This window comes from Triticum aestivum, chromosome 6D (assembly GCF_018294505.1).
Source record: "Triticum aestivum cultivar Chinese Spring chromosome 6D, IWGSC CS RefSeq v2.1, whole genome shotgun sequence".
NCBI classification, from domain to species: Eukaryota; Viridiplantae; Streptophyta; class Magnoliopsida; order Poales; family Poaceae; genus Triticum; species Triticum aestivum.
Window position 1 is genome coordinate 494,665,663 of NC_057811.1, and position 26,065 is coordinate 494,691,727.

Here is a 26,065-nt window from a genome sequence, read left to right on the forward strand (position 1 = left end):
ACCCACCGCGGTAGAGGATGCAGTCATTAGGGCATGCATGTATCTTCTCCACCTCCAATCCTAGAGGGCATACGACCTTCTTTGCTGCGTACGTACTGTCGGGTAATTTGTTATCCTTTGGAAGCTTCTTCTTCAATATTTCAGTAGCTTCTCAAATCCTTTGTCAGGCACAGCATTCTCTATCTTCCACTGCAGCAATTCCAGTACAGTACCTAGCTTTGTGTTGCCATCTTCGCAATTGGGGTACAACCCTTTTTTGTGATCCTCTAACATGCGATCGAACTTCAGCTTCTCCTTTTCACTTTCGCACTTTTCCCTTGCATCAACAATGACCCGGTGGAGATCATCATCGGGCACATCGTCTGGTTCCTCTGGATCTTCAGCTTCCTCTTGATCTTCAGCTTCCCCCGTTGCAGCATCACCGTATTCAGGGGGCACATAGTTGTCATCGTCCTCCTCTTCTTCGCTGTCTTCCATCATAACCCCTATTTCTCCGTGCTTCGTCCAAACATTATAGTGTGGCATGAAACCCTTATAAAGCAGGTGGGTGTGAAGGATTTTCTTGTCAGAGTAAGACCTCGTATTCCCACAATTAGGGCATGAACAACACATAAAATCATTCTACTTGTTCGCCTCAGCCACTTCGAGAAAATTATGCACGCCCTTAATGTACTCAGATGTGTGTCTGTCACCGTACATCCATTGCCGGTTCATCTGCGTGCATTATATATAATTATGTGTGTCAAAAGTAAGAAAATTAGACAAGTATCTATCTAAAGTAAGATTTTTTTTTTCAGAAAGAAGATAAGAACAAGAGGCTCACCACGGTGGTGCCGGCGACGAGATCGGCGCGGGCGACCGACGGCGGTTAAGACGAGGATGGGGCGTGATGGACCGCTAAACCTAGACAAATCTCGGAAAAAATGAAGCTCGGAGGTCGAGCTTCGAGAGGAGAAAGCTTAACTAGTGTGGCTCGGGCATTTCATCGAACACCTCATGTGCATAGGAGGTGAGCTAGAGCACCCAATGCACTCCCCCTCGCCGGCCAGCAAAAAACAGAGCACTGTGGAGTGCTCTGCTCGCCGACGATGGGGTATATATATAGGCAACTCGTTTGTCCCGGTTCGTGGCTGGAACCGGGACTAAAGGCCATCCTTCTGTCCCGGTTCCTGCCACGAACCGGGACCAATGGTCGTGGGCCAGGAGCGAGGCCCATTGGTCGCGGTTTGTGCCAAGAACCGGGACAAATGGGCCCAGACGAACCGGGACCAATGCCCACGAGGCCCCGGCCGGCCCCCTGGGCTCACGAACCGGGACAAATGCCTCCATTGGTCCCGGTTCATGGCAGAACCGGGACTAATGGGCTGGCCAGGCCCAAACGAAAGCCCCTTTTTCTACTAGTGTCACCGTGCCCTCCATGTGGTCCCACCACGCCGCGCCACCCAGCCCCACCCTGCCTCGCCACCACACCCCACCTCCAGTCGCCAAGCCTGCCCGACCAAACACAACTCCGGGATCCCTTCTCCCAGGCACCCTCGTTGCTTCGTCTGATCTAGGCTGACAAGGGTCCCCGCACCGCCACCTGTCCTTGCCAACCACTTCCCCTCCTCACCTTCTTCACCCACAGTCGCGAGATGACCTCTATCTGGATGTTTGGTCAACACCAAGGCTTCCTGACAAGCTCCACCAGGCGAGATCCACTTGGTAGCCATTTCGTCGACGAGCTGCCACGTCGATCCTCCGTCGCTGCATGGTCGTTGAGCTCGCCCCAGCGGCAATGTCTTACTCCCTAGTGGCTCCATAGCCTACCCCCTCCCATTGTCATTTGCTGCCTCGGCGGGTTGGCAGGATCCAGAGGTTGGTAGTGACGTCTTACTGTCGCCGAAGCTAGGACCTAGGTGCCCCTCCCTCCCTCCACCGAGCCCCTCCCTCCCTCTGCCGCTGCGAGAGCCCACCATGTGTGGCGGCAAGAAGAGGAGAAGGTGTGGTCTTCCCCGACGTGGTCCAGCTCGGCCAGGTGCGCCATGACCATGTTCCGCTGTGGGTACGGTTCAGTTCAAAAAAAAATCAAACAAAAAATAATAAACTAAATTAAACCATTGACATGACATGCAAAGTCAACAAAGAAAATGAAAAAAGAGGTAATTTGTGGCACAAGCTTCACTAAATTGAGTGAAAATGTGAAAAAACTGCTAAATGGGGTAAATAATACTGTCACAAACATGATATTAGGGAGTAGAAAATAGAATTCGCTCTAATTATTAAGTACTTATTAACAAGATATTTTACGGGTTTATGAAAAATATATCATATGAAAGTAGTAATTCATCTTTATACACCTAATCAATAGCTAAACAAAAACAATATTACTACTGCTTTTTTGGCCCGTTATGTGCATGTGGTAAATAAAGTCCTTTTTTTACACCTTGATTATTTGACTTGCCTGATGTTCCTCTACTTCCACTGGATGGGCTCAGAAAGGAGTTTTTATTGAGTGGCTAAATCATTGTCTTAAAGAATGTGGCTAAATGGTGCTCCCTTGTGCAGCGCTCTGAACATGAAGCATCAGATTTAACTGGGACAAGTTCATGCTCAAAAGGAGACACTATCAATAGTACTGACAACTCAGCAATGCCTAATGGTGAGATAACTGAGTATTTATCTGCAGACGGTGTTGATGGAAAGAGCCTCACTTTGAACAGCATAATGGAATCTCGTATTGTGGGGCGAGCTCAAGAAAAACAACATATAATTGAACTGATATCTCATCAAGCAACTGAAAAGTTTCAGGTGATCTCCATTTGGGGAATGGGTGGCCTTGGGAAAACCACTCTAGTGGAAGATATCTACCAAAGCAAAGAACTCAGTGACAAGTTTGAGGAGCGTGCTTGTGCCACAATTTTGCGCCCTTTCAGTCTTGTAGAGCTTCTTAGGAGCTTAGCTATGCAACTTTACACAGAAACATCTGAAATAAAGCCTGTGGTGGGTCTGCCTGCAAGCACAAAGGAGAAATTACCATCAATGACAGTTCCTGAGTTGATCAACGAGTTAGCAATACTGGTACGAAAAAAGAGATGCCTTATTGTTCTTGATGATGTATCATCTACTGCAGAATGGGATCAGCTAATACAACTAGATAGTTTCCTTATGATGGAAAATACAAGCCGAATCATTGTCACAACAAGGGAGAAGATTATTGCTCTACATTGTTCAGAGAAGAAACAAGAAAATATATACAAGCTTAATGATCTACCATACAAGTATGCACGTGAGCTCTTCACTAAAAAGGTAGTTGAAAAGTATTTGTCATGTTCATTTGTTTGATTTAATATTGCTTATTCCCTTTTGTGGGGAAGATTTCTTATCCTACAATCATGGTTTGTATTTCCCTACAAAAATAATATAAAGTAATGGTTTATGTTCGAAGTAAATTCATCCCTCACATGCATCATCAATGATATCATGCGGAACCTTATACTTTTATATTACATGCCTATATTTGGTTAGTCCAATATGTATCTTTTTTTTAGATTGTCCAATATGCATGTATGTGAAACCAAATTTGAACAACATAGTAAAAATAACAATAAGAAAAACATGTCTGTCTAGCCCTGTATGAAACTGAAAAATGTGTACACTTTATTTCATTTTTTAGAAAAGGCATTATGTACTGGTTGTCTTAGAAACAATCCAATTTCATTCATTATGCATTAGCATCAGATTGGAAAAGCCGAAACATAGATGAACAACAGAGATTTGCGCTACAACCAAAAGCTAGAACTTTTTTTTTGGAAGTTCTTGCCTCTAGCTCCATCTGTTGTATCTCGACTTCTCTCCAAGCATCAGGTAACGTATTTGTAGAATACCAAACAGGCACAAGCTAGACTAGTTTCAGAGGTTTTGATAATTGATTCCTTGACCGACTACAAAAAGCTGTAGCTTCTTTCTAAGAGCATGTTGGTGCAAGCTCCTATGCCTCACAGATTTTCTTTTAATTTTGTTTCTATATCATCTTTGTTCTTATTAACTTTTGTTTAGTGGTACTTCTCAAGTGTTATTTTTTTTCCTTTCTCATCTCTTTTGCTTTGTTTATATCAATGTAGGTCTTTATGAAGTACTCCTTCTGTCCCAAAATAATTATTTTTTTCAAAAAGGGGACTCCCCGGCCTCTGCATCAGAATAATGCATACGGCCCTCTTATTAAACAAATAAATAGGTTCGAACAAGGTCTTGAAGTCTCCAAATAAAAAAAGAGCTCACACAGAGCCAAAAAGGCTAGAAGACAGACTAGTCAAATAAAGGACGCCACAACCGGCTGGCAAAAAGAGAGATAGGTAAACTAATTGCCTATCCTATTACATGACTGCCATCCAAACCGGTTGAATATATCCCGAGCTACCGTCTCCCAGCGGATAGATCCAGTAACCAAATGCTCCCTGGCCTCCGTCGGAGTGAGTAGCGACCACGAACGGATCAACGCCGTGGCTCGGAAAATAACCTGCAAGAAATGAATGTGTGTTGTCCTGTTAAAAACCAAATCATTTCTGCAATTCCAGAGAGCCCACAACAAGGCGCAGACTCCTACGCGAATATGTCTCGCTAATTCGGGCTCTATCCCGTTAAGCCACGTTCCAAATAACGTGTTGACAGAATTCGGTGGAGTAATATTAAAAGCAATATGGACCGTCCGCCATAAAACTTTGGCTAGCGGGCAATCAAGAAAAAGGTGTTTGATCGTCTCATCCCGATCACAGAAACTACACCTAGTAGGTCATGTCCCAAAATAATTGTCTTTGATATAGTACAACTTACTTCCTCTGTCCCAAATGAACTCTCTTTGATTTAGTACAACTTTACAGAGGGAGTATTATTTATCACTGCAAATTTTATTTTTCTATTATTTGTATTTTTATTTCACTTTCTCTCATTTTTCATGTTTTTGTCGATTGCTGGGTATACACCAATTGATATTATTTGGATGTCACCTTTTTATTGACTTCCGAAGCATCTATTGTTTAATAATAAATACATTGTTCTTTTATATATGTTCTGTTTCACCAGCTGAGGTGATGTAGGGTTTAGCAAAAGGCTTCATCTAGGCATATTTTGGTCATCTTTTTCTAAAATTTTCTACTACTCCGTTTGAGTCTGCCCATTAGGCATGACTTATTTACGTATATTTTTAGGAAAATTTTAGCATGGTCCCTCTACCTCCCCTTTGCATGAGAGGTAAGAGTACATAATAGATCTTAGCCATTGATTAAATTAAGTAGTGGTCCGATTGACTCTTACCTTCTTATCTTCCATTTGAAAAGAGGGGGGATGAGGGAGCATGTTAAAATTACTCATATTTTTATTCAGTTGGAATACATGAATTCTTCATATATATTGGCACATACCTAAATAAAAATATTTGAAATATATAATGACGGAATATTTTTGCGAGCCATCAAAACAATATCTGAGTTGCATGACCCTGTTTTTTTATAAGATTTGTTTTGTACCATTTGTATGTTGTTTAGTTATTAGAGTACTGATATATGTATTGTACAAAATTCAGGTATTTAATGAGATTATAGATTTGGATAAGCAATATCCACAGCTAGTTGAGCCAACCAAATTGATCCTGAAGAAGTGTGGCCGACTGCCGCTTGCAGTAGTCACCATAGGTGGCTTTTTGGCAAAACAGCCAAAAACTTCTCTCGAGTGGAGGAAATTTTATAATCATATCAGTGCCGAGATGGAGATGAATCCAAAGCTTACAACCATAAGAACAGTCCTTATGAAAAGCTTTGATGGTCTACCGTACCACCTCAAGTCTTGTTTCCTGTATACATCTATCTTTTCTGAAGACCGTAAGCTTGAACGGAGACGCTTGGTGCTTCGGTGGACTGCGGAGGGGTACTCAAAGGAGGTGCGTGATAAGTCGGCAGAGGAAGTATCAGATGGCTACTTCATGGAACTTATAGGCACGAGCATGATACTGCCATCTCAAAAATCATTTCACAGTATAAAAGGAATTGATTCCTGCCAAGTCCATGATCTCATTCGTGAGATAAGCATCTCAAAGTCTGTGGAAGAAAACCTTGTATTGAGGCTGGACAAAGGTTGTAAGCTGAATAGCCAGCAGGGCAGTGCACGCCATCTTGCTATAAACGGCAATTGGGAAGGAGAGCAAAGTGATTTTGAGAGGATGGTGGATATACCCCGTGTACGGTCAGTAACTGTTTTTGGGAAGTGGAGGCCATTCTTCATGTCGGTGAAGATGAGGATGCTACGAGTTGTGGACTTGGAAGACACGACAGGTCTTGTCGATCATCACATTAAACATATTGGGAAGCTTCTTCACCTAATATACTTATCTCTGAGAGGATGTAAAGATATTTGTCACCTGCCAGATTCAATTGGTAACATGATACAACTCCAGACACTGGATATCAGAGGTACATCCATAGTGATACTGCCGAGAAGCATCGTCAAGCTTCGGAAGCTGCAATATCTTGGTTGCAGTAACAAGCTAATTAGTTCACAGCGTTATTTGGAGGCATGCATGTTTTTTTGTATTGGACGTTGCATACCTTGTGAAGGAATGGAAAAACATGACTCCAACCAGCGTGATGTATGCACCTTCACATGCTGCGCGGCAATCCCTGTTCTGATGAGTGGGTATGGCAATGGTGGTGGCATGAGGGTGCCAAGAGGGATCAGGACGATGAATGCCCTGCATACGTTACAGGGCGTGGACCTCCTCGCATCCGGAGGCATTGCTTTTCTGCGGAACATCAAAGGACTCATGGGGCTGCGTAAGCTTTTTTTTTAAAAAAAGGGGGTCTCCCCGGCCTCTGCATCAGAACGATGCATACGGCCACATAGATGAGGCTGCGTAAGCTAGGACTAGGAGTGGTCCGCCTACAAGAGAAGAATACTTCAGAGTTTTGTGCCGTGGTTTCCAGTCTCAACCTCCTAGAGTCATTGTCAGTGACTCCAGACCGTGGACACGAGTTGCTACTGGATGGCATTTCCTCGCCTCCAAGTAACCTCCGGAACCTCAAGCTGGAGGTTATAAGGTACTCCATTGTATGCACGCCCAAATTTCCGGAATGGCTCAAGAAGCTTGAGAACCTTGTAAAGTTGAAGATCGGGTTCGGAACGTCCGGCCAAGTGGAGCAGGATGGTGCGATACGAGCCCTGGGGAATCTGCCAAACCTAGCCGTTCTGCGTCTCGATGTGATCTATTTCAATGCTGAAGACCTACATTTTGGGGCGGAGGAATTCCGGAGCCTCATCGTGCTGCAACTTGGAAGCACAGAGAAAATGAGGTTGGTTGAGTATGAGCTCTCTTAATGGCAAGCATCTGTTGTAAACGTATTTGTATTTGTATTTGTATTTTCTTTTTTGCTGTACCTTAATTTGTTGGATACAATATGTGTACCTGTATATTGTCATGGGTAATACTAATACATGCATCCTTCTTATAGAAAGGTGTAACAGCTCCCGGGTGCCTAGGACCTTCTTATATGCACCTACAAAGTTTGATTATCTTTGATGTTGCAAAGTTTCAGTTTTTTTTTTTTTTTTTTCAAAAAAAAATTACTGTTCATATATAGAGGGTGCCTAGCTAGGACTCTCATCCTTCTTATTATGTCTGAAGTGTGCATTCGATATATATATATATATCGAGGACATTCTCTTGTTTTTACATGTAACATTTATCTGCAGTGTGAACCATGTACTGCACTACTTTTCTTCGGAATGCGTCCATCTTTCGAGCAGCATCAGAAAAAAAAAACATCGGCTCAACCTGATAACATCCGAGAGGAGGCATCATCTATGCATGCTGATTTGTCTGAATTCATTCTTCGGACAGACTGAGACACCCTTTAGATATGCGGAGTGCTTAAGAGGCACTGCCAACAGATACTGTAGATCTGTTGGCCTCTTTCATCTATGCATATATGCTGATGGTCGTCGAAGCTGTAGACAAGGGTGACGTCGAGCGAGATGAAAGGTTGGACGGCTCTCTGATGAAAGAATTATAGAGCAGTTTCCTGCACAGCTCGCTTTGAATACATACAAACAAACAAACAAACCCATATTGAATCGGCCGGTTATGAGCTCTCTTCATCGATCGCACGAGTATTTGTTACTGTATCTTAATTTGATGGATACAGTTGTTGGATAATTAGCAACTGACTTTACTGAGGGCCAAAGGCCAATACATATACATGTGTGGTAAAGTGCAGGAAACCCCTTATACAATGGGGATAAACCGAAAAGAGACTACACATCTAACACCCCCCCTCAAACTCATGGTGGATCAACAACACTGAGTTTGGAGAGGAAAAAGGCATGCTGCGCTTGAGTCTGTGCCTTCGTGAAGAAGTCAGTCAACTGTAACTCAGAGGGCACATAGTGAAGAGCGAGAGTCTGATCCTGCACAGCAGCACGCACGAAGTGGGCATCCACACCGATGTGCTTAGTGAGCTCATGCTTCACCGGGTCACGCGCAATACTGATAGCACCAGTACTGTCTGACAGTAAGGGAGTCGAGGGAGCAGCAGACACACCAAAATCCTCAAGTAACGTCAGCATAGCCATGGCTCGCAACTCAGCCTCTGTACTCGAGCGAGAAACTGCAGTTTGTTTCTTTGTCTTCCAGGCAATAAGAGAGCCACCAAGAAAGACACAATAAGCAGACAGTGAGCGTTGATCAGAGGGATCACTAGCCCAGGTAGCATCAGAGTAAGCCTGGAGCTCAAGAGAACTGGAGCGGGGAAAGAAAAGGCGCTGAGAGATCGTGCCACGAAGATATCGTAGAACACGGAGGAGGTGACTATAGTGGACAGAGGTGGGGGCTGCAACAAACTGACTCAGGATGTGAACAGGATAGGAGATGTCAGGACGCGTAACAGCAAGATAGACAAGGCTACCAACGAGGTGACGATAGCGAGTGGGATTAGGAAGAGGGTCACCATCAGAGGCACGAAGCTGAACGTTGAGCTCCATAGGAGTCACAACGGTGCGGTCATCACTGAGAGCAGCTCGAGCGAGAAGATCCTGAATATATTTCTCTTGAGAGATCTAGAAGCCATCAGAGGTCGAGGAGATCTCAATCCCAAGAAAATAGCGAAGAGGGCCAAGATCAGTCATGAGGAACTGGTCGTGAAGGCGGGCCTTAACAAAGGCAATGTAGTCAGAGTCGTCACCAGTGATGATCATGTCATCAACATAAAGAAGGAGAAGAGTCCGACCACGAGGAGACGTGTGAACAAACAACGCGGGATCATGATCACTGGGCAAGAAACCAGCGGCAGTCACCACAGAGGCGAAGCACTCAAACTAGGCGCGAGGGGCCTGTTTAAGACCATAGAGGGAGCGGCGAAGTCGACAGACCATACCGTCAGGAGCATAGTACCCCGGTGGTGGCTGCATGTAAACCTCCTCACGCAACTCGCCATTGAGAAAAGCGTTCTGGACATCAAGTTGAGAGATAGACCACTGACGAACAGAAGCTACAGCAAGGAGAGTGTGGACAGTGGTCATGTGAGCCACAGGAGCGAATGTCTCATCATAATCGCGTCCCTGCTCCTACTAGAAACCACGAGCCACAAGACGAGCTTTGTAGCGCTCAAGAGAACCATCGGAGCGTGTCTTAATCTTGTAGACCCACTTGCAGGTGATGGGGCGAACACCGGAAGGAAGGGAAACCGGCTCCCATGTACCAGAGCGCTCAAGGGCAGCAAGCTCTTCTGCCATCGCAAGCTGCCAGTCAGGTTGAGTCATGGCAGTCTGATAGGAAGTGGGCTCAGCAATAACAGAGAGACCATACCGAGCAAGAGAGTAGCGATCAGGCGGGGGGCGAGGCCGAGCCCGGAGGTTGTGAACCGGGGGAGGCGTGAGGAGAGGTGCACCAGAGGTGGAAGGCGCGTCAGGGGAGACATCCTCAGAACGAGGGCGACGAGTATAGTGGAGAGGGAACGGTGAGAGAGGGCGACGAACTGGAGATGATGGTGGAGAGGTGGAGGAGGAGGATGGAGAAGATGGGATCGGTGGTGAAGGAGAAGAAATGAGAGGTGCCGGAGAAAGAGATGACACAGGAGGCACATAGCAGGGTGTATCGGGAAGGAGAAGGAAAGAGAGATCGTCCATAGAGAAACACGAGGAAGAAGGACGTGGGTAGTAGGAACGAGACTCGTCAAAAGTCACATCACGCGAGATGCGCAAGCGATGACCCACAGGATCCCAACATCGATAGCCCTTGTGCTCATCACTGTAACCAAGGAAAACACACTCAACCGACTGAGCAGTCAGTTTGGTGCGTTCTCGGGGGGCAAGAAGAACATAGCACACACATCCAAACATACGGAGAGCGGAGTAGTCGGGAGAGCGACCAGTGAGACACTCCAGAGGAATACCACCCTGCAAAGCAGTCGATGGCTGAATGTTGATGAGATAGGTGGATGCAGAAACAGCCTCAGCCCAAAAATGGGGTGGAAGGGAAGCAGCAATCATCAGCGCACGAGCCGTCTCAAGCAAATGACAATGCTTACGTTCTGCAACGTCATTTTGAGCATGAGCACCAGGACATGAGAATTGGGCAAGAGTACCCTGTTCCACGAGAAAACCACACAACAGCTGAGAGATATACTCTCCAGCAGAGTCAGCACAAAAAGTACGAATGGGCGTGGAAAACTGGGTACGAACCATGGCAGCAAATCGTCTGTATATAGAGAGAACCTCGCTACGAGATTTCATGAAGTAGAGCCAAGTGTAGCGAGAGAAATCATCAATAAACAAAACATAGTAGCGATGACCACCTTTCGAATCAAAGGGAGCAGGACCCCAGACATCAGAATGAACTAAGTCAAAAGGACGCTGAGATACAGACTCACTGGTAGGATAAGGTAACTGAGTGTTTGCCAAGTCTGCAACCATTACAATGTAAGGAGACATCTCCAGATACAGACCCTAAGAGGCCCTGACGAACTAACGAAGACAAGCGAGAGCCACAGATGTGACCAAGATGATGATGCCACTGCTGGAATGACGCAGACGAAGAGGCAGCAAGAGCATGGGAGTTGGCAAAAGTGGTGGCAGCGGAAGGAACACAAAGCCAGTCAACCTCCCAAAGGCCCTCTGACTCACGGCGCCGGGGGCCAGCACCAACCAAAGCCTTGGTGCGACGATCCTGAATGGAGCAAGAGTCGGTATCAAGAATGACACGACAACCAGAATCAGTGAGTTGGGCAGCAGAAAAAAGATTCATGGTAAGGCGAGGAACATGGGAAACACTAGGAACAGAAAAGGATGGAGTGGAAAGAAGACCACGACTAGCAACAGGAAGAGGTGTGCCATCGGCGGTAAGAACATTAACAGGTGAATCAAGAGGTCGGAGAGAAGACAGCACAGAAGAATCAGAAGACATATGAAAGGAGGCTCCAGAATCCAGAACCCACGAGGATGTACCTAACTGTGTAGAGGCCTGCGGTGATGTAGAAGGGGATGCAGTCATAGCAGCAGCTGAACCAGTCAACGAGGAGCCAGAGGAGGCAAGTAGACGCTTGAGGCGTACAATGTCCTGGTCAGTGAGTGACTGAGTCGAGGAAGACGCAGGAGGGCCACTGGAAGGGGAGCGTCTCTGGTCTCGCTTCTTCTGGCGACAATCAGACTCTGGGTGACCTGACCGGGAGCAGTAACCACAGAAAGTGTCACGGCGCGACGTACTCTTCTCAGCATAAAGAGGACGGCTCACCCCCCCCTGAAGGAGTGGGCAAGAGTGGTGGAGCAGTGAGGCGAGCAGATGACACAGGAGCTCGGGTGGCCAACACTGAAGGAACCACAAGTAACCCAGCAGAGCGAAGACGGATCTCCTCAGCACGAAGCTCAGCAAGTACCTCCGAGATAGGAACACGACCACGACCAAGTAAGTGAGCCCGTCGGGGCTCAAACTCGGAGCGGAGACGAGATAAGAACTCATGAACCCTCTGAAACTCCAAGTCTGACCGCGTAGTCTGACAGCAGCGGCAAGTGCCACAAACAACTGTCCTCAGTGAGTCAAGCTGACGCCAGATGGCAGAGCAATGTGAATAGAACTCATCAACAGACGAGTCACCCTGCTGAAGAGCATGCTCCTGACGCATCACAGAGAGGTATAGAGCATCGCCAGAGGGCTGATAGCGCTGACAAAGATAGGACCACATTGCTGCAATAGTGCTGAGGCCCATAAACTCCGAAGCAAACTGAGGAAGGACACTCGCAGTGAGAACGGCAGCAGCCCGAGCATCATCATTGCACCACTAAGTGTAAGCAGACAGATCATCCCGGTAGACAGAAAGAGCATCAGAATATGCGGAGACCTGCTGATCATAAGCATCAACCGCAACATCATCGAGAGCCTTGGCAGCATCCCGGTCAGCCTGAGAGGCATCAGCAGCAAGGACCGGCGGCACTGGTGGGATTGGGGCCACTGGCGCAACAGGGCATGGCGGACAAGGGACCTCGCCAGAGAGAACACCCCACAAAAGGAGTCCACGCATATGGATGCGCATGAAGCCCACAAACTCAGCATAGTTGGTGCCATCGAAGATCACCGAACAGCGAGGAACAGCCACATAGCCCGAAGATGACATACTGAGATATCCCTCCTTCTGTCTTTTTTTTTTGCAGTCAACGGATCTGGATCGGGGGATGAGGCTCACCCGCTCGAGCCAGGACCCCCGATTCTGGATCGAGAGAGACGGGCAGAAGCTCTCGGGGCAGCGCTAACCAGCGGTGGAGACGCAAGCGGTGTCGATCCAAACTGGATCAAGAGCCGGTAGTGCCCGCAGCAGCCTGGATCGATCCCCAGATCGGATCGAGAGCCAGCAGGGCCAGAAGCGCCCGCAGCACCCGCAGCAGCGGGAGGAGTGGGCCGGCCGAGAGGAACGGCTGGGCCAGCAGCGCCCGCAGCTCCCGCGGCTGCCGGACAAGGCAGCGGCCGCAGCCGGGCGATACGGGACGAGGGGGAGGCCGGACAAAGTAGCGGGCGAGCGGAACGGCGCTCGGACGGGGCGGCGAGATGGGACAGCGGCTGGACGAGGTGGTGACCTGTTGGCCGGGCCGGAGAGGCAACAACCGGACGGCCGGAGACGAGCAGGCTAGGAACGAGGCGCACGGAGTTGCATCGTGCGAGAGGGAGGGGCTAGCCTGGCATCTGATACCATGTTGGATAATTAGCAACTGACTTTACTGAGGGCCAAAGGCCAATACATATACATGTGTGGTAAAGTGCAGGAAACCCCTTATACAATAAGGATAAATCGAAAAAAGACTATACACATCTAACAACAGTATGTGTAACTGTACAATGTCATGAATAAGACAAGCATCCTTCTTATTCTGTTTGCAGTACGTCTACGTCCATCGTCGCCAGCAGCAGGTCCACCGGAAGCATCGCGTCGGCGTCGTGCGGCTCCAGCTCGTCAGGTAACTCTCTGGTACATAAACAATAGGGATTTTAGCAGCTTGGTGCTCTGCATGAATATTGATCCTTGGTTTGTGTGGAATAATAACGTAGGCCAAGGAACTGATCCTCCAGTCCGTGAAGCGCCCGGCCCTCAAGTTCAGTCCTCAGTGAGGGGCGGAGTCCAACATTAGAAATATATCATCATTCGCTAATGATTTCTGCTCTACGTACACGATCCATGATGAATGAATGTTAAAGAAATGGTTATAAAATGCAGTACCCCGTGTAGATCTCTGCTCCAATTTCATTTCTTGATCGCTAATTAAGTAGAAGCCTGTAAACCCTGAATATATAGAGCATCTCCTGGGGAGTTGGGGATCTCTGCTCCAATTTCATTTGTTTCTAGTGATTCTTGATTGATTTTAGAGCACCTTAACTTCAGAGTTGGGGATCAACGATAGATAGGTGATGACTCATATTCCCTGGCTCCTGCAAAACTAACATTAATGGACAATCATAGATAGGTGATGACTCTTGAAAGCCTCAACTTATCAAACTGCAGGATCCCCCTCGTGTCGCTCCCGCGACCGACCGACCGACCGACCGAGGGGGTGAACCCTAGCCGCCAGGGCCAGTCCTCCAGCTCCCTCCCCCGCCGATCCAATCGGCATAGACGGCAGCGGGGATCTCCCTTCTCCTTGCTCGATGTCTCGCGATGCGGGACGACGGCTTCAGCGATGGCGTCATGTTGATCCAGGGCATGGCAGCGTTGTGGCTCCCCGGCGGCGACGCTTGGCACCGCGGATGGAGTTCGGCTGGGGTGGCGTGGCAATCGGCTGGCCATGCCTAGAGGATGGAGGTGAGGCTGGGCATGACCGGTGGCGGTGATGGCGGCGGCGTCCAGCCCGGATCCGGTCTTGGCAGTGGCCACGATGACGACTGGCCCGGATCCGGCCATGGTGGTGGCAGCGTCCCCTCCCCCGGGGATGACGGGCCAGGTGGTGGGTCCTTGTGGCGGTGCCAGTGGCAGCGGATCTTGGGATCCCGTGTCCGGGCTCATCGCAGGATGCGCTTGGCGGCTGGAGCTTGAGGATTTTTTTTCTTCACTTAAAGCTTCGTCTTTTTATTTTCTATGTTAATGGTCAAACAATATGCAGCTGACAAGCTTTTTGTGTCAATGTTAAAAAAAATATACAACTGACAAGCTTCGAACCAAAGCGGGTGGAGCTCGGCTGGGGGTGGCCTGGCGATCGGCTGGGCGTGCCTACAGGATGGAGGGGAGGCTGGGCATGGCCGGTGGCGGTGGTGTCTAGCCCGGATCCGGTCTTGGCAATGGCCATAGTGACGCCTGGCCCGGATCCGGCCATGGTGGTGGCGGCGTCCCCTCTCCCAGGGATGACGGGTCAGGTGGTGGGTCCTTGTGGCGGCACCGGTGGCAGCGGATCTTGGGATCCTGTGTCCGAGCTCGTCGCAGGACGCGCGTGGTGGCCGGAGCTTGAGATTATTTTTTCTTCACTTAATGTTTCACCCTTTCTTTATTTTCTGTGTTAATGGTCAAAAAATATATGCAGCTAATAAGCTTTTTTGTGTCAATGTTCAGAAAATACGCAGCTGATATATACATCGAGGTAACCAACAGGCCACATTACAAGTTGCGCCAATGATTGGTATGGTACCTCTCTTAGTGATAAAACGTAGTGGTTTTCCTTTTTGTTTGGCGAGTTTTCATCTGTTTTTTCTTTCCATTTTCTTTTTTTTATTTTTATTTTTTTTAGAAAAATCATGAATTTCTCTTAAATTCAAAAAAACAAATCCATTAACATTTTTTGAAACCTTAAACTTTCTTTAAAAAATCTGTCAACTTTTTTTCAAAAAATGCGTGAATTTCTTTTCAAAACATGTGAACTTTTTTCACATACCATGAATTTTTTTTCAAAATTGATGAATATTATTTTCAAAAACGGTATGGCAAGCTGAGGTTCCCAAAACCGTGAACATTTTTTTCTTTCTAAATCCATGATTTTTTTTTACAATGATGCCAACGGTGTCGGACGTTGTTCAAACCTGTCATGAATGCCTCTCATATGTCCGGTCCAGGTTGCTGCAAGAAGTTGTGGTCATTTATCCATAGTAGAAAACACCATCTGAGAGGAGCATGCCATACTAGACACGTGCATTCGTGAGCATGTACTTTTTCCTAATTAGAATACTTCTGTTATTTGTAATTTCTGTCACTATCAATGAACATGAAAATTTTCTTATGTCCCTACCATTTTTCTTAAAAAGATGAACAATTTTGAAATTTTGAATTGTGTACGAAAATTTTACAAAGTGGAACACTTATTAAAAAAAATTATCCTATTCCAAACAATTGATGAAAATTTTGAACACAAATTGCAAACCACATACTTTGGAAAAAAAATCAAGTTTTTTGAACCGCAAACATTTCTTAAATTTAGTAAGAAACCGAACAACTGAAAGAAAAACCACGCGTCTCGCCAACGGCCACGCGCGCGTGTCTGAACCAGCCCGTGTGCGAGAATTTTTCCTTTTTTGTGTGCATGCGGTAGGCCCAAGTACTAGTTAGTAGTCCATCTGTGTGATGGGCCTGGTCCGTCCAATTAAATTGCATGGCCCAGACGCGATCGTGGAGTGTGCAGGGGAAATAGACAGTCTTATTTTGTTGAGTGGCTATGCTCAACAGTGTTGATAGGTGCACAGAATCGATGCTCGCTCCCTCCTCCTCCTCTCCCCGCTCTACAGTTCTGAAACGAAATGGGATAGCTCTTGCTAGGGATTCTGTCATCTGCAGAATAGGTGCGGATTTACTTGTTACTCCCTCTGTAATGTAAACTAATATAAGAACGTTTAGCCAAGGGAGCAAATATCATTTTTGTCAACTCAGTTGGTGCTGGCATCTTTACAATTGAGCTGCAATCATTGAAGGTGAGGAAGGCGTGTGATGATTTTGTGTTTGATCGTTTGGTTCCACCTGTCACCTTGTACACTCGTATGCCCCGAGGCCGAGGCAACCACCAAAATCTGCCTATGGTGTCCACGCCCAGACCCAGTGAGGAGGCAGGCAGGTGGTCTTGTCTTGTTTCCACAATAATTTACTCAAAACAATTGTCGAATATTTATTTACGGAATGGCTAGCTTGACTGTAATTTGCAATTTCATCATGTCTGTCAAAATCCTCCACCTCTGTATTTATTTAGTATTTACTGAAAACCGCATCTTTTATGGGGATTAATTCAGTTACTGATGGATAACTTTAGTTATGCTGTAATGGAATGCGATTGTGATCATCATATGGTAATAGTACCGTGCAATGCCCTCATCAATAAAATAAAATAAAAAAATTGTGATTTCACAACAATCCAACTTCGAAAGACGGTTGGGTTGGTGATATCCGTAATCAGAGCAAGATTTGAAATTTGCATGCCACACCGAGTGACTAGACTAGTAGCATAAACAAACAAACACAAGACAGCTTCCAGAATTTCTTGGTCTATTTCTACCACGTAAAGAAAAAGACTAGATCCACTAGGCAAGAGAAAGTATCTGTATCTAAGATTTTTCGGTCTGGATGGTCAGGTCATGTATCCCTAGATCCTCGTACAGTCCATGCACGTATTCGAGCACCGATTCATCATCACTGCTATTCTTGAGCTGCACACACACACCCAATGCCCCACTTCAGTCATTCGAGCATTATCAGGTATCAACAAGTCTGCTGAAATTTATCTTGACTTACCCGGATGGAGAGGCAACCAACGGCATGACCAGGCACAAGCTCCCAAAACCGAGCCTGGGATACCTCAGAGACATCCTCACAAGCAGTAATCTGGAGAATGATACCTCAGCCATGTGAAAGGTGGCGTTGCTAAACAAATAGGTATTCAAAAAAGTAAGATAAGATGCTTACCTGTCTGCCGCACTTGATGAAGGCTGAAGGTGGCACGTTGCCAGGCGCAATCTGCAGCAGGACATTGCCCGTGGCTTTGAACAGAGGCATAACAAGCATGAACACCGCCACCGAAACTATTCCCAGGCACAACACCTCTGCGTTCTCAATCCTAACAACAGAAGCGCAAACGCAAGTGCTTAGCCAAAACCCAAACGCCATCATAAAAGAGCAGAGGAAAGCTGTCAAAGGAGTTACCCCAATGAAAGAAACCAAGAAGCTAGTATCAAGCCTGCACTGGGAGAGAGTAAGAGATACCCAGTGTCAATTAAAAATACATGGGTAGCAAGACAAAGGCGCAAAAATATACCCAAAGGAAAGGAAAGATGCATCACGGCACTTGTGTATGTTTGTACCTCCGCACTGAATCTGCCAGAACATGCAAACAGATGGAGTGATGGTTCATATCCTCTGCTTTCCTGTACACTAACATTAACAGACAATGACATGTCCATTGATCAGTCTATTTTCAAATTATGATACTTAGCAAGGGTAAGATGTATATATCCTGACATTTCTGCCAGAGACAAACAGGATACCAATCACTTTCATACCTATGTTAACACGAGCATAGCTCCGGAAGAACCAGACACCAAGTAAGTTGACCAAAAGGTTTGTGACTGCAGAAACAATGAGGTAATGCCTGAAACATATTTTTAAGAGCAAGAAAAATATTAGGATAGCAAAGAGTTTAGATTGATAGGCCATGGCTGATGAAAAAAAGGCAGTAGATGCATGGAAATAAAAGTTGACCAAAAAATTCTCGGTTTCTCAGGAAAATAATGTAAGAAGTCAGAGGTTGGACAGTAGATCATCAATTGCGGTGTAACACTGACTACAAACTGTAGATGCAATTTATCTTTCATTTTAAGCACTTTCCTCTGAGAACACAATTTAGTTACCCACAATGATGGACTGAACCAACACATACTTATCATACTAGTACGATGCAACATAATGCATTACAGTGACTGGAATTTTCACATACGATCTCCTTTGTTTCCTCCTAAGGTAAACACATTCGACAACCAACATAGAAAAGAATATTCAGACAGAGTCATCTGTCAGCATATATAAATGGCGCTTACTTGTGCTCGGACTCATCCTGCATAAACGAGTGCAGCGCTTCGACAGCCAAGGAGAAAGACATGAACAGCAGGAACAGCTGTCTACATAAACAACCATATGGAGGCGGTCAAAACGTTAGCACGAAAAAGAGGTTAGAATGGCCAGAAAGAGTGCCACTTAGTGCAAACAAATTAAACAAATAATCCAAAGGGTCACTCATATAGTATGTAATGTAAAGGCATCAACAGACTGTTCCAGTTTTGTGCTACAAGAAATTCCAGCCTTTGTTGCTGGCTTGCTACATACAAAATCATAATAAGAAGATAGAAACAAGGGTTGGGTTTGTGCTGCCTTGCAATGAAGAATATGTTTTTGCTAGTACATGATTTGTCTCCCTAAATAAGCTCTATGCAAACAAGGATGTCAAAGAGGTTTAGGGTTGCGACGCTTACGGCATTGGTGAAGGCGGCGAGGACCTCCAATCTCTTGTACCTGCATGATAGGATAGCAAAGTCAGGGGCACGAATGAATCCAACTGAACTGAACCTGAAAATTCACTGCATCTATCTATCTATCCATTAGGCAAAGGAGCAAGCAGAGCACCCGTAGGTGTATGTGGAGTCTGGCTTGGTCCGGGAGGCGGCCATGGCGAAGAGGGAGAAGGAGAGCAGGCCGCAGCCGAAGGTGAGGTGGAAGGCGTCGGAGACGAGGCCCACGCGCCCCGTGAGGAGGCCCACGGCCAGCTCCACGGCGGAGTAGGCGGCGTTGAGGGCGAGCAGGAGCGCGAGGCGGCGCATCGGGCGGGTGGCGAGCCAGCGGTACCGGACGTCAGGTGCCTTGGGCGGCTGCGCGAGGGGCGCGGGCATGGAGATGGAGGAGTCGGAGCGGGCGAGGCCGGGGCCCGGGCGCGGGGAGGAGGAGAAGGAGGGCTGGCGGGAGTAGGCCAGCCGGCGGTCGCCGCTGCCCACCACACCGTAGTTGGGGTTCCACGCCCGAGGATCCGCCATCGCCATCGCCGGCGCCGGAGCTGGAGAGGATGGGGAATAGATCCGGGTTTGGGTTTGGGTTTGATGGGCTTTCGACTTCATGGGCCCAACCAGTCAACACCAAAGGTTGACTCGTCAACCATTCTTTGAAAAACAAAAAGATCATATAAGGAAAACAAAACTGGTTAAAAACCATATATAAACTTGTTTTTAACATGAAGGTGTACTAACAGATTGTAAGAAAGATGGGGAGAAGAAAGACCGTGGAGAAAACAAGCAAACAGAGTTAAAACGACACGCCTAGTGGGTTATTGTCCATGCGCCTCAATTGCCCCTTTTTGCTGCTGATATTGTTTGAAGGAAAAACAGACACTGCATCTGTAATCTTTTAGTGGGTTCTAGGGTCTAGGCCTATTTTTCTCCTGCATACAAGAGAACATAACTATCAGCAAATGTACTACGGAGAAGGTGAGGACGTCACTTAGTGAAACCAAATTTTATGGAAAACAGGAGTTGTATTAAACGTTCCTACTTAATTTTGTACCATTTAAGGCCATCCTATGTCCGGGATATATTACATTGAAGAGAACGCCTTCCACTCACAGCATCTCTTTACTCGTCTTCTTCATCAGTCTCTTTGCTCTTGTCTTCTCCAAAACGTTGAAGAATATATTGTAGCATTGAAGAGGACACCTTCCACCACAATCTCTCTCTGCTCTTCTCCATCAGTCTCGCTACTCTTGTCTTTTCCATAACGTTGAAGGGTGTACTATAGCACTGAAGAGGCCACATTCCACCATACCACTCTATGCTCTCATCTTCTCGATCAGCCTCTCTCCGCTCTCGTCTTCTCTACCAACCTCTCTCCGCTCTCGTCTTCTCCAAAGCGTTGAAGGATGTACTATAGCATTGAATAGACACCTTCCACAAAACCACTCTCTCTCGTGTTCTCCATCAGCCTCTCTCTGTTATCGTGTTCGTTCTCCATCAGCTTCTCTCTGCTCTTGTCTTCTCCATGGCGTGTAAGGAAGTCTATAGCATTGAAGAGGACACCTTCCACCTCAGCCACTCTCTACTCCCGTCTTCTCCATCAGCCTCTCTGCTCGTCTTCTCCACAACCTCTCTTCCCCAAACCTTACTCAAAATAGTAACTATGTCCTACCAATTTGCAAACATGACCTTGAAAGGAAAGGTCAAAAAGCACTTTAGTCCTGCTACGACATGTGAGCTCACCAAAGCTGGCTGCAACCATCTTCGTCATGTTCATGACCCTCTTCGGACCAAGGAGAGAGGGCTCCACCATGGAGGTTTAAAAGGTGCTCGACGAAACAAATTCATTGTTTGATCTTTTGTTTCGACGACAAAGGTTGATGTAGTGGAAGTAGATTGGCCAAACAGCTCCATCACGACTTGCAAAATCCCATGTGGAGTCGAATTTGAGGCCCTCCACCCCCTCTCCTTCTTTTCGACACCATAGCGAAAAAGAAACAAGGGAGAGAGTAGATGCAACACTAGATCAATCGCTAAAACGAGCTCATTGCCGGGGGTTCTTTCGCCAAATCCCCATGGCTTCCCACCATGGAAATCAGCTGGAAGGGGGGAGATGAGCTCCTAATGCCACCTGCGAGCGCTGGAGCAAAGCTCCGCCACAACATAGCACTAGTCGCCTTTGAGGCATGTCTAAATCTAAATGCTAACCTACGTCCACTATTCAGAGGAGCAGAATGTCGTCCTTTCTCATCCCCACTCTGGACAGCTGGGTCCCCAAAGGAAGGGGTGGTGGGGAAAGTAGGCGACCCTCAAAGCGGGGGAGAAGAGGCAAAGAGGGGGAGGCGAGAAAATGAGGGAGGATCATATACAACTTGCTGAAATTACTAAAGGGCCCCCACACGAGCATCCATGTTCTTACTCTTTGTTTTCGGCTAGAATTGATAGAACTTGGAGCATATTCATTTGAAGTTATACATTGGAGGTTCTCAATCTTTGTACAGACCTCGCGTACGGTTCGAATCCCCCCCCCCCCCCAATAACTACTGCAGTGACACGATTGAGACAATCTTGTTTTAGCATTGTCCCGCCTAATTTTTTTTACACTACACCTCTCCCTTCTTTTCCTTTTCATCCCCGTCCCGAGGTTGGTGAATGACGTGTCGTCGCAAGATGCGTAAGAGAGCGTCCCGACAAGTTTAATGGTCATCAATGCATTTTACGGGAAGCAAAATTACCTTGTCTCGGTAGTCTGATTAATATTTGTCGAAAAAAGTTGAGTCGTAAAAATGGTTGGGGGGGGGGGGGGAGCGGCGTTTCGGCTCCCAGGAACATATGTTTTTTGGCGCGAAGAAAGAACTAAAAAAACAGAAAACAAAATTTTTAAAAACTTCTGATTTCTATTTTTACATGTTCACGGTAGCGTCCGATGTGATTTTTGACAATCTTCATGCAAAAGGGAACATCTATGCTTTGCTTGGGGAAAATAAGATAAAGTTCAGTGAAAATAAAAACTCTACAAGTGAAATCTAGAGCATAATTAAATATCCTGAAAAAGGAAGACCAGCATGCTGCCCATCTTGGTCTTCAGCTAGACCAGATGAAGTTTATGCACATGTTACAATTCACAGCAGAGTAATTCAAATTGCAACCCACAGAAAATCAAAATAACGATGAGAATGCGAGATCAAATTAAGAAACATGACAACACGGTATGGATGGATACAGCAATAACAGAGTCATCATCTTGACTACATCTTAACAATAACAACAAATTCATAGGGAGAGGTGTAGTGTTTCAGCAACCTTCAGCAGCAGCTTAGCTAGGTTGCTGAAACACTACACCTCTCCCTTCCTTTCCTTTTTATCCCCGTCTCGACAGGTTGCTGAATGACGTGTCGTCGGACGAGGCGAAGGAGACCATCCTCACAAGTTTAATGGTCACCAATGCATTTTACAAGAAGCGAAATGAACTTGTCTCGGTAGTCTAATTAATCTTTGTGGAAAAAAAAATTGATCCATAAAAATGGAAAGAAAGGAAGACCATCGAGGGAGCGGCGTTTCGGCTCCCAGGAGCATATGCTTTTGGTGCGAACAAAAAACCCAAAACAAATTTGAAACTGATTTATTTAAAAAACACAAAACAAACAGAAAACATATTTGAAAACTGATTTTTGGCGTTTTTCATGCAAAATGGAACATTTGTGCTCTGGGGGAAATAAGACAAAGTCAAGTGAAAAATAAAAATCTAGGATGACATATAGAGCAATCCGGATCATGTGCTACCTGAAACTCACGGGTATGAAGGGGAAAAGGGAACACCAGCATGTTACCCATCTTGGTTTTCAGCTAGACCAGATGAAGTTTATGCACTTGTCCCAATTCACATCAGAGTAAATTAAAATTGCAAACCACAAAAAAATAATCGAAATAACCACGATAATGCAAGACCAAATTAAGAAACATGACAGCACGGTATGTATGGATACAGCAATAACAGAGTCATCATCTTGACAACATCATCTTAACAGTAACAACAAATCCATAGGAGTATCTTACTACCACCTTCAGCAGCAGCTTAGCTAGCTAAAACACTACAGGTTCCAGATATAGAGAACTCAAAATGGCAACAAACATATAACATCACCGACGCCGACAAACCACCGCCTCGGTCACACGACGTTTCAGTCCCACAAAACCGAAACACGCCGCATGGCTTCATCTGCAAGTATGTACAGTAACAAACAACCAGGGAAGGAAACCCTTGTGCATTTTTCCACTGTCCATCTTCCATCTCCAAGCAGGAGCCTCATCATCAGAGGCAGAGGCCTGCTTGCTCTATTCACCGTTTTCTAGCTGGAGCATCAGGCCTGCTCCTTGCCGTCTTCCTCTCCACTTCCAGAAGTATCAGCCATCTCTGCATTCTTCTCTGAACCTGCACCGGCCATGTCCTCAACCTTCTTCTCTGAACCTGCACCAGACATGTCCTCAGCGCTCTTCTCCTGCTCTACATCACCCCTGGTAATGTCAGACTCCTTGACTGCATTATTAGCACCAGAAACGACATCAGCCGCCGCCGCGACATTCTCCAGAGCCTCCTCAACCAAGTTGCCAGCATCACCCATCTCGGTGTCATTCTTCAGAGCAAACTCAACTGCGTTAGCAGAAGCAGAGGCAGCGACATCCATCTCAGTGTCATTCTTCAGAGCATCCTCAACAGTGTCATCAGAAGCAGAGGCAGCATCACCCTTCTCTTTCTCGAGTAGATTAGCATTTTCAGCACCAGCAGTATTAGCATTAGCATCTTCCAGAGACTCAATTACAGCGTCGCCTGCAACAGCCGCGGCATCAACGCCATTCTCCACAACAGCATTCTCAGCATCAGCATTAGCCCTCTGCTGGAGGACAACAACAGCATTCTCAGCACCAGCACCAGCATCAGCACTCTGCTGGAGGACAGCAGCAGCATTGTCGGCGCTGCCAGCAGCAGCGCCATCCGCCCCTGCAAAGCGCGCCTCGATGGCCTCAAGACGGCGCCTCATGTCGCCGACCTCCTGCTCCATGAGGAAGAGCCTCTCCTTGAGGGTGAGGTTCTCCTCCTCGAGCCTGGCGACGTGCACGTCCTGGTCGTACTCGTCGTCGAGGTCCTCAAAGACGTAGCCGGCGGCGTTGCCCATCCCGCCGGGGTAGACCATCTCGAAGCGGCTGAGGTCGTGGTCGAGGCGGCGCTCGACCTCGACGTGCTCCTCGACGTCGCTGCCGCTGCTGGAGTCGTCGTCGCCTTCGCCTTCGCCCTCGGCATCGGGGTGGCGGGGGGAGGATGCGCGGAGGCGGATGAGGCCCTTCATGGAGCCGTAGCCGTCGACGCCCCACTGCTGCTGCGCCATGTCGGAGAGGCCCTCGCGGGAGGGGGAGATGCGCGGGGTGGGGAGCACGGCGGGCGTGACGGGGCAGGGGGAGACGAGCGAGGCGATGCCCCCCGCCCGCTTGGCCCGGATGATGAAGGAGGTGGTGTTGCGCGGCGCCTTGGCCTTGTTGCCGGCCTTGTTGGACTTGGGGAAGAAGTACTTGCGGCCGCCGGCGTTGTTGGGGTTGTTGTTGCCGCCGCCGCCGCCGGGGTTGTTGGGGTTGTTGAACCAGCGGCGGGCCTTGGCGCGGTTCTGCACCTGCAGGTCGCCGATGGCGGGGGGCTGGTAGGCGCCGCCGCCGGCGAGGTTGTTGTTGTTGGGGTTGTTCTTGCGCTTCCAGCCGCGGTTGGGCTGGGGCTGGGGCTGTGGCGGGGGCGGCGCGAGGAAGGGCTGCGGCAGCGGCAGCGGCGGCGGAGGCATGGCGTCGGAGGCGGCCGGCGGGGGCGGCGGCGGCCACATGGGGAAGCTCCGGGGCATCATCTGGCTGGGATCCATCGCCTTACGCAGGCAGGGAGGGAGGATTTCTAGGGTTGGAAATTTATCAAATCGACCGAATCGGCGGTGGATTGGATCGGATCGGATCGGCAGGCAGCAAGAACTCTCGGCGGTCGAATCTGCGCGCGGAAACCCTAACCCTAGCGAGCTTCCTCGCCGGAGCTCACTGAAATGGATGGATTAGCGGCGGCGGTGGGTGGGATTAGCGAGCGATTTCGATTTCGTTCTGTTCCTCGATTCGATTTCGATTTCGATTTGGAGTTTGGGGAATGGAATGGAGAAAACTGTGGGGGAGGAACCTGTCCGGGATGCTTATATAGGACGCGTGCCCACAATGGACGGCCCAGATCCCATCCTACCTAACTATTCTTTTTCTGGAATTTTGGTTGGATTTGAAGTTTCTAGATAGCTTGTGAACCTTCAAAACCCTTTTCGCAACAATATTCGGTATATTTTGTGCTTCCTACTCATGTGTTGTTGGTAGGTAAAACCAAAATATTCTCGTTTCATTTATTTATTTCATCTGTTTTTCTTTTACTAAACACGGTTGCCTTCTACGCTTCCGGAATTCCATATTAGGCGGGAAACGACATCGGTGTGGGTATCCACCGACATGGCACCCGTCAACTTGCTACCACTGGAGGGGATGTTGGGGGTCGCTGTCTGTACGTGAAACCCACGATCAGTATATATGAGGTATGCATAACAAAGAGCATGGAGATGTGGGCGATACAATGGATCTCGCCGAATACTCTCACAGTTGACAAAGAGACTAGGTGACAACTAGATTTGAAATGCTACCATCCTGTCCGTGCAAATGATGCACGAACTAATGCGAATTTGATTTGAAAGAAAAAACACCGTACAGAAATTAGGACAACATAAACTACGGATGCCAACAAAACCAAATCCCAACCAATCAATTTCAATTCCCATTGCTCCTAGACATTCAATGGCGTTGCGTCCCTCTTCACTAGCAAGGCGCAAGTGTATTTATTTACAAACGCAACAGCCAAAGTACTACCCCTCTACCACCACCACCACCATATGCCATTATAAAGGTGTCCATGGAGTTTGAAATTTAGACCAATTCGTAGCTATTTTGATTTGCTAGAGTGGGGCGGGCTGCCTATGCATTTCTACTTGTCTCATGGTTTTGGACCGAGTTATCAAATACTCACGATGGCTTTTAGTCTTGTTGAGCTTGGGT

At 47.3% G+C, this 26,065-nt stretch overlaps 3 protein-coding genes across 3 annotated transcripts; 1 reads left to right on the top strand and 2 right to left on the bottom strand.

Moving 5' to 3' along the window:
- The first annotated feature begins 5,740 nt into the window (after positions 1-5,740).
- On the top strand, positions 5,741-7,344 carry LOC123142283 (disease resistance protein PIK6-NP-like). The gene is made up of 2 exons (XM_044561265.1): positions 5,741-6,803; positions 6,899-7,344. Exons 1-2 carry the CDS (start codon positions 5,741-5,743, stop codon positions 7,342-7,344), a joined length of 1,509 nt encoding a protein of 502 aa, XP_044417200.1.
- A 9,446-nt stretch (positions 7,345-16,790) lies between these two features.
- Positions 16,791-19,551, bottom strand: LOC123146382 (metal tolerance protein C2). Its single transcript, XM_044566039.1, has 9 exons — positions 19,083-19,551; positions 18,932-18,971; positions 18,500-18,576; positions 17,966-18,054; positions 17,768-17,837; positions 17,610-17,648; positions 17,373-17,523; positions 17,202-17,291; positions 16,791-17,116 (listed from the first exon to the last, which is right to left on the bottom strand). Exons 1-9 carry the CDS (start codon positions 19,490-19,492, stop codon positions 17,015-17,017), a joined length of 1,068 nt encoding a protein of 355 aa, XP_044421974.1. The 5' UTR covers positions 19,493-19,551; the 3' UTR covers positions 16,791-17,014.
- Positions 19,552-22,962: 3,411 nt separating this feature from the next.
- Positions 22,963-25,137, bottom strand: LOC123146383 (serine-aspartate repeat-containing protein I). Its single transcript, XM_044566040.1, has one exon. The coding sequence runs from the start codon at positions 24,853-24,855 to the stop codon at positions 23,317-23,319; it is 1,539 nt and encodes a 512-aa protein (XP_044421975.1). The 5' UTR covers positions 24,856-25,137; the 3' UTR covers positions 22,963-23,316.
- Positions 25,138-26,065: the final 928 nt, after the last annotated feature.

What these genes read in the sequence shown, in the direction of transcription:
- LOC123142283 (XM_044561265.1), top strand. Translation starts at nt 5,741, where the DNA reads ATGGAGATGAATCCAAAGCTTACAACCATAAGAACAGTCCTTATGAAA. An exon ending in CAAAGGACTCATGGGGCTGC is followed by an intron (nt 6,804 to 6,898) that starts GTAAGCTTTTTT and finishes AGCTAGGACTAG; the next exon opens with GAGTGGTCCGCCTACAAGAG.
- LOC123146382 (XM_044566039.1), bottom strand. Translation starts at nt 19,492, where the DNA reads ATGGCGATGGCGGATCCTCGGGCGTGGAACCCCAACTACGGTGTGGTG. An exon ending in TCATCAAGTGCGGCAGACAG is followed by an intron (nt 17,292 to 17,372) that starts GTAAGCATCTTA and finishes ATCATTCTCCAG; the next exon opens with ATTACTGCTTGTGAGGATGT. An exon ending in TTGGTTGCCTCTCCATCCGG is followed by an intron (nt 17,117 to 17,201) that starts GTAAGTCAAGAT and finishes GTGTGTGTGCAG; the next exon opens with CTCAAGAATAGCAGTGATGA.
- LOC123146383 (XM_044566040.1), bottom strand. Translation starts at nt 24,855, where the DNA reads ATGGATCCCAGCCAGATGATGCCCCGGAGCTTCCCCATGTGGCCGCCG.